Source organism: Triticum urartu, chromosome 1 (genome assembly GCF_003073215.2).
Source record: "Triticum urartu cultivar G1812 chromosome 1, Tu2.1, whole genome shotgun sequence".
Lineage (NCBI taxonomy): Eukaryota > Viridiplantae > Streptophyta > Magnoliopsida > Poales > Poaceae > Triticum > Triticum urartu.
The window spans coordinates 494,063,965-494,072,422 of record NC_053022.1 but is presented as its reverse complement, the minus strand read 5'-3'; the positions used below and the strand labels follow the sequence as shown (position 1 = coordinate 494,072,422).

At 49.8% G+C, this 8,458-nt stretch overlaps 1 protein-coding gene across 1 annotated transcript; it reads left to right on the top strand.

The window, feature by feature from the left end:
• The first annotated feature begins 4,891 nt into the window (after positions 1-4,891).
• Positions 4,892-7,973, top strand: LOC125536432 (cation/H(+) antiporter 15-like). Its single transcript, XM_048699660.1, has 4 exons — positions 4,892-5,269; positions 5,348-6,346; positions 6,443-6,839; positions 6,935-7,973. The coding sequence occupies exons 1-4, from the start codon at positions 4,994-4,996 to the stop codon at positions 7,831-7,833; spliced, it is 2,571 nt and encodes an 856-aa protein (XP_048555617.1). The 5' UTR covers positions 4,892-4,993; the 3' UTR covers positions 7,834-7,973.
• The last annotated feature ends 485 nt before the right edge of the window (positions 7,974-8,458 follow it).

The following is an 8,458-nucleotide window of genomic DNA, read 5'->3' as shown; positions in this document are numbered from 1 at the left end:
TTGTTTCCGTGTATTCAAAAGATGTTCAATGTGTGATAAATGTTCAACGTGTATTTGAAAAATGTTAAACATTATTCATAACATGTATGTGAATAAGATGTTCATCATGCATTTAAAAAATGTTCAACGTGTATCAAAAAATGTTCGACATGTATAAGGAAAATGTACAACATGTATTCAAAAAGTCGACATGTATATGAAAAAAAAGGAAACAAATAGAAAATGAATTGGAAAAAGAAAACCAAAAATAAAATGGCGAAAACAGTGAATAGAAACATAGAAAACAAAAAGAATTGTATGAAACCTTCCAAAACCGGTGGAAGGTCCCATGAACTAGTGCATAACCTTCGGAACACCGCTTGTGAATGTGTTAATTGGGCCGGCCCATCTTACCGCTCACCTATTGTGAGACGAAACTCGCTCTCGCGGTAAGCGATATGTAGCTCTGGCAACACAAGAGCGCCAGAGTTGGTCGTAATAGTAGGTGCGCACTCGCACTGAACTCGGCCCAGGTTTACGTGCTCGAATGGGCCATGCTCTTGTGGAAGTGGCACACATATTGACATGCTATCAGTATGATCCATAGCACATTGCGGTGTATGTTATAATTGCATACAAAGTGGTACTAACAAAAGAGAGAGGTCACTGATGGTCGTGCAGGATGCCGAAAGACAACACATGGCCAACTCCGAGCAGGGACACACAAAGAGGGCTCTAGTTGAAGCAACACCGAAACCACAGGTAGGACTGCAAATTATCATCAACAAAGTAGTTGCACCATCTTTGGCTCGTAGGTAGCGCACGAGAAGAACACACAATTCTTTGCTAGAATGATGGTCATAGCCCACATGAGGTGGGAAGAATGAGCGGTGGAGGAGTTACATGACCTCAAAGAATGCCGCCAACGGAAGCATCTCCACCTGATGGGGGTTAGTTTCCCAGCATGGAGTGTGAAAGAAGGGCGCACACATCCACAAGTTGACGAAGTCAAAGGCCCCGAGCTACGGTGACAAGGAGGCTTTGGGGAGCATTACTGGGTATGCAAATGGTCAACCAACATAGAAGCGTTGGTTCCCGGTACTCGGCAATGGGTTTGATGCACCGTTACTCCACCACATGACCTCCAATAAGGGAAACGACACTTGGGGAGCCTCGTCATTGTTGTCGCCAGCAGGAGTTGGCGATGGGATTTCTCCCAAAATCTTGGAGCACAAAACCTAGCATCCCCAAACCAGAGATCCAACGAGTGTTGGACAAGGCCACAGTAGCACACACCCAGACATATTTGACACTTGTGCGCTACGACTGCGAGTTGGATGATCGGACACGATGCAGCGACATGGTGTTGTAGGGATGATATCCTCCAAGGGCACAAATTCTAGTTGAAGCACAATTCGCAAGAAGTATTGAAACTTGGCTTTATATGTCGAACCCACTTGACCTAAAGGAAGAAACCACCAGCTACATAGGTACGTTCGCACCAAAACCATAGTACGGAAATACTCTATTCCACCGGTTGCTAGGAAGACAATAATAAATGGAATTAACTGAACTATAAACTAGAACATAAAGTGAAGTAGACGATAACCAAAAGTAAAAATGGTGTTATAAATGCAGGATTGAATAGAATGACAGACGGTGTCTAGGCTTCGGTCTCACCAGTACTAGAGGGGCAATTACGTGGTAGAGGTCTATAATATAATAGGCGGTCTACCAAACATCGTTACCTCCCAACTGCCGCTGCAAAGGTAACTCAATGTCCCATTCCTAACATTGTACTGATGTGTCAGTCAGAAGTGATAAAGACCACAAGGACAAGAACAAGGCATTGCCCTCTATGGTTAACCATTGCTCCTTAGATAAATAAATGATCCGCTATGGCTACCCACGCTCATCTGTGCACTACATATAACCTCTTGTTGTGGTTACACATGAGATGTCAATAATACACAAAAAATCAAACGATCATTAAACTCATCTATCTACTTAGTATATGTGCAAGTGCTCACAAGATTGTATGAAAAAACGTCTCCCAACATAGCCTTACTTACAACAGGAAAAGAGTAAATACTAGATGGTGGCATGTGCCACAAAGTTTAATATTGCATACTAGACTATACTTAAACCTAGAACTGGATCAATCCCTCAAACATAGATGAATAACTACACAAAAAGGAATGGTTCATGGATGTCATCACCATGTACAGTCTTACAAAATACATGAGAAAGGAGAAAGATATAGGTGGTGGCCGGCACGCATGACCTAGGGCCAGCGCCTAGTGACAGTGGCGGTGCCTCCTTATCCTCCTCTTGTGTGGATGTTGTTGTGATGATGAGGCTATGGAGGGAGAGGCCTCCCGACAAGAAGGGAGATCCCTCTGGCGGTTGCGTAGGATGTGTCTTGATGATTGATTGATGGTCGTCAACTAGGGTTGGAGTCAAATATGTAGTTGGTTGCCGCTTGCCGGTGTCCCGGCCAAGGGGCTCCTCGCCATGTCGGTTCCCGACCTGGTGGTTTGGGCTATGACCCCCATGCTCCTGGGCCACTTTGGGTGACCGATAGCAAATTACATGAAGATCCAAGACTTAGAGCACAATCCATAGATATCGGAGCCACGGAGGGATATGTCTGCATCGATCAGGCGACCCAGGCCCCGGTATGTTATATAAATCGGGGTCAGGCTTATCGTAGAACATATTCAATCCCTTGTACTTCACATGTACTTTGTATTATCTTCTCTAAAGAGCCGGGCATTTTACAGAGTTTTACCGGCTGTTTCCATACGAGGTAAATACACGGGTAGTCATAGAACTTGCACGCGACGGTCAGTTTGGTGCATAAACTTGTAAAATACATGTTTCTAGTCATCAAACTTGCGTGGGCGTGCAAATACGGTGCTTTCTACCGTAGCGCGGCGTGCCAACATTACATGGGCCCGCTGTCAGTGGCTGAGGAGGTGGGTAATCCGCATGTGTTTTTTTTCAGAAAGCACCCTTGCATTTCATTTATTTACACAAAAAATTCTGAAGTAAAACGGAAAAAAAGGATGGATCAGTATGGATGGGATTCGACCACACCCGCAATTCGCACGCATATTGCCCGCCAATCAGCTAACTGACGTTTGACGTCTAACGTGCACAATTAGCTTTATATATGAGGACCGTCCTAATTAAAATAGAAATCAAAACCAGAAAAGGACTGGTGAAAAGGTGGAAGCCCCGGTTCGAACCATCCGGTCACAATGACACATAAAAAGATAAATGCAATTTATCTTATGTATTTTGCTTTCGTTTTTTCTATGTAAGAAAACAACTTATATCCTAGATAATTTTTTTGGACAGATTGAATAGATTTCTCTTTTGAATTTGAGTATTTTTCGGAATGAATGCATGTATTTTTTACGGACAAATCAACCAATTTCCGTTAGAGTATCTGTAGCAGACCCCTTATATGCGGATCTTTATGGTGTGTTTACCGTGTCTATTCAGACAACTTTTTGGCGCAAAATCGTAAACTGACGATTATTTTATGGGTCGGCATGATACGAGGGGTTTGCTACAAATGCGCCTTAGAATTCAATTTTTTTTAGAAAATCTAGATAAAACAAAATATAGTGCAGAATGAATGTATGTTTGCGGGCAAATCAACTAATTTTTTTTTTGAAATCGAATACTTTTAAATTAAAAAACCTAGATAAAGTAAAGTGTACTTTAGATTGAATGTAAATAATTTCCTTTGGACAAATCAAAAGAAATTTCTGTTTGAATTTGAATAACTTTAAATTTAAAAATCTTGATTAAAGAAAATATAGGTCAGAATGAATGTACATTTTTTTTAACAAAACAACCTTTTTAAGAATTTGAATAACCCAAACAAAAGATAATATAGTCCATAATGAATGTACATAAATTTCTTTCAAACATATCAACAGAATTTTGTTTGAATTTGAATAATTTTAAATTGGAAAACTAGATTGAAAAATATAGGCCAGAATGAATGTACGTAAATTTTCCAGACAAGTCAACTAAAAATTTGCTTGAATTCTAATAATTTTAAGTTACAAAATCTAAAAAGCAAAATATAGTGCAGAATGAATGTCCGTAATTTCCTTTCAGACAAATCAGCGGAAAATATGTTTGAATTTTAATAATTTAAATTTGAAAATGTTGACAAAAGAAAATATAATTCTAAATGTGTACCTTTATTTAGCCTAAAGGATCTACACATTGGTAGTCCGTGTAAACAACAACGGTGGTGTGGTTACTACTCTAGCGCTATTACAGCTAGTCGATGGTTCGAACTCCCTCAGACCTATTTTCTAGTCCAAATTATTCACAACGCACACTGACGGGCAGGACCCAGCGGAATACTATTTAACATTACCTGTGTTGGAGGGCTTTTGTACGAAGTTTAAAAAAACTTGAAGGTGCTTCTACAAAAAATATTACATGCACAACGCTTCAGCCACTGACAATGGGCCCCGGTCATGCTGGCATGCCATATAGGCAGTGAATACATCCGTGTACGGAAAATGTGACCGTATTTGCATGTCCACGCAAGTTTGATGACTAGAAACACGTATTTTGCAAGTTTATGCACCAAACTGACCATTACGTGCAAGTTCTATGACTCCTGATGTATTTACCTTTTTCTATACTAATCTCTCCCCACCCCCTTGATTTTCAGTGGGATGTGTGCCAATCCGTTGATTCCCTAAAAATCAGTCCGTGTGTGTAGCATTGCTCCGGCCGAAATTAGCAGCTCCTCTCCCACTCACCGCCGCGCGCGCCCATACGCTCCCTCTCTCTCTCTCTCTCTCTCTCTCTCTCTCTCTCTCTCTCTCTCTTCACTTTGACCGTTTCCACCGTTCGTGAACCAGCCACACTCCTCTCTGTCGCGAAATCCAGCGAACCCGCGGCCCGCGCGCGCGCGCCCAAGGGAGCAGAGCGCGGCGCCCACGCACGAGAGCTCGGCGTCGTCCCATGCGCCGAGATGACCGACACGTTACCCGGCGGTGGCGACGTCACGGCGCCGATGGAGCAGGCCGCCGCCGCCGCCGGGATGACCGGCTCCGGCGCGGCGGCGGCGGCGGTGGTGTGCTACTCGCCCATGAAGGTCACCACGTACGGCATCTGGGAGGGCGTCAACCCGCTGGAGTTCTCCCTCCCCATCTTCATCCTCCAGACGGCCGTCATCGTCGGCACCACCCGCCTCCTCGTCCTCCTCCTCAAGCCCTTCCGCCAGCCCCGCGTCATCGCTGAGATCCTCGTACGTGCCCTGCCTCCATTAATTGAGAACAGGATTCTGCTTGCTTGCTTGCTCAACGGACGTACGTATGTGCTGCAGGCCGGCGTCATCCTGGGCCCGTCGGTGATGGGGCAGGTCGGGACGTGGGCGGCCACCGTGTTCCCGGGCCGGAGCCTGCTCACCCTGGAGACGGTGGCGCACCTGGGCCTTCTCTACTTCCTCTTCCTGGTCGGCCTCGAGATGGACGTCAACGTCATCAAGCGCTCCGGGAAGAAGGCCGTCATCATCGCCGTGGCCGGCATGGCGCTGCCCTTCTGCATCGGCACCGCCACCTCCTTCATCTTCCGGCACCAGGTGTCCAAGAACGTGCACCAGGCCTCCTTCCTGCTCTTCCTCGGCGTCGCGCTCTCCGTCACGGCCTTCCCGGTGCTCGCCCGGATCCTCGCCGAGATCAAGCTGCTCAACTCGGACCTCGGCAAGATCGCCATGTCCGCGGCCATCGTCAACGACATGTGCGCCTGGATCCTGCTCGCGCTCGCCATCGCCATCTCCGACGTGAACAGCACCCCGTTCTCCTCCCTCTACGTGCTCCTCTCCGGCGTGGCGTTCGTGCTGGCGTGCTTCTACGTCGTGCGCCCGGTCATGTGGTGGATCGTCCGCCGCATCCCCGAGGGCGAGACCATCAGCGACGTGCAGGTCACGCTCATACTCACCGGCGTCATGATCTCCGGCGTGTGCACCGACGCCATCGGCATCCACTCCGTGTTCGGCGCCTTCGTCTACGGGCTGGTGATACCCAGCGGGGAGCTCGGCGTGGTGCTGATCGAGAAGCTGGAGGACTTCGTGATGGGGCTGCTGCTCCCGCTCTTCTTCGCCATCAGTGGCCTCCGCACCAACGTGACCCGGGTGCGCGACCCGGTCACCGCGGGGCTCCTGGTGCTGGTGTTCGTCATGGCCAGCTTCGCCAAGATCATGGGCACCATCCTCATCGCCATCTCCTACACCATGACCTTCCGCGACGGCGTCGCCCTCGGCTTCCTCATGAACACCAGGGGGCTCGTCGAGATGATCGTCCTCAACATCGGAAGGGACAAGCAGGTGACCATCTTCATCTCTCGCGCGGATTTGAACAATTTCAATTTGCAACTAGCTAGCGGGCGAACGTGACATGGGTCGGTGTTGTTGTGGTTGCAGGTGCTGGACGATGAGTCGTTCGCGGTGATGGTGCTGGTGTCGGTGGCGATGACGGCGCTGGTGACGCCGGTGGTGACCACGGTGTACCGTCCGGCGCGGCGGCTGGTCGGGTACAAGCGGCGCAACCTGCAGCGGTCGAAGCACGACGCGGAGCTGCGCATGCTGGCGTGCGTGCACACCACCCGCAACGTGCCGTCCATCATCTCCCTCCTCGAGCTCTCCAACCCGAGCAAGCGCTCCCCCCTATTCATCTACGCGCTCCACCTAGTGGAGCTCACCGGGCGCGCGTCAAACATGCTCGCCGCCCACCACACCGCCGCCAACCAGAACCGCAGCGCCAGCACCAGCGCCAGCGAGCACATCTTCAACGCCTTCGAGAACTACGAGGAGAGCGTCGGTCAGTAGTCCTCGTATGCCTTCCGTTGAGATCGATCGATGCAATGCAACGACGTGTGACCTGACGTGAATCATGAATGCATTGTCCACGAGCAGCCGGCGTGTCGGTCCAGGCGCTGACGGCGGTGTCGCCGTACCAGACGATGCACGAGGACGTGTCGGTGCTGGCGGAGGACAAGCACGTGTCGCTCATCGTGCTCCCGTTCCACAAGCAGCAGACGGTGGACGGCGGCATGGAGCCCATCCACCCCGCCCTCAAGGGCTTCAACGAGAGCATCCTCAACTCGGCGCCCTGCTCCGTCGGCATCCTCGTCGACCGCGGCCTCAGCGCCCCCGCGGCGCGCCTGTCCAGCGTGCACCGCATGGCGCTCCTCTTCTTCGGCGGGCCGGACGACCGCGAGGGGCTCGCCTACGCGTGGCGGATGGTGGAGAACCCCGGCGTCTGCCTCGCCATCGTCCGCTTCATCCCGCCAGGCTACACGGCGCCGCCGCCGGCGGTGGCGCCGCCGTCGTCCGTGCCGTCCGGCTCGCGCGCCATCACCATCGTGCCCGACGTGCCCAAGACGGAGCGGCAGATGGACGAGGAGTACCTCAACGAGTTCCGGTCGCGCAACGTGGGCAACGAGGCCATCGTGTACGTGGAGCAGGTGGTGGCCAACAGCGAGGAGACCATGGCGGCCATCCGGAACCTGGGCAACGCGCACGAGCTGTACATCGTCGGCAGGCACCCCGGCGAGGAGAGCTCGCCGCTCACGTCGGCGCTGTCCGACTGGATGGAGTCGCCGGAGCTGGGGCCGATCGGGGACCTGCTGGTGTCGTCCGAGTTCTCCAAGATGGTGTCCGTGCTGGTGATGCAGCAGTACCAGCTCACCGCGGCGGGGCTGCCGGCGGTGCCCGTGGCGGAGGACCCCGTGCGGCAGTACGTGACCAATGCCAACCAGCGGCCGGCGACGGGGGTCGGCGGATACCAGTTGGTGGGCCGAGGTGGCTACTGACACGATAGCTCTTGATTAATTGGACCTTGGTTGATTAACCAGTAGTGTAAACAGTTTGTCTAATTCACATCTAGATGTTTTTTAAGGATATCACATCTAAGCTCCTACAAGTATATAATGTAGCAATAAAAAATAAAAAAATTAGGATAAAAAAAAATAGACCACAAACAGAGTGGACATCAGCTTAGATGTGACATAGTTATGTCACATCTAGATGTGTCCTAGACAGACCCGTAAAGTGTAAAACACGCGGTTTTTTAGGGAGTTCGTTGGATCGATGGTCGTGTTGTGTGTACAATTCTAGCTGATTAACTCTTGTGTTTTCTGCTATGTAGACCTTGTGCGATTGTACCGTTTGGTTTTTGTAATGAGAAGAAGGTTGTAGTTGAACGTCCCTAGTGTAAATTCACCTTTTGTTTAGCCAAAAGTTTTGTTTGTGTTGGTGTTCTGCATAGAAATTTATCTCTCTTTTTTTCTTTTATGTACTGGTCCCTTCCTTTTTTTTGCGGGTGAGAAAATTGTATTACTCAGGAGTAGCAAGGTTACAATCATCCAGAGCAGCTCGACGGCAACAGGAGGGCGAGAACCAAGGCAAGTCATGGTTCTGCCTTCAGTTCTAGTAAAA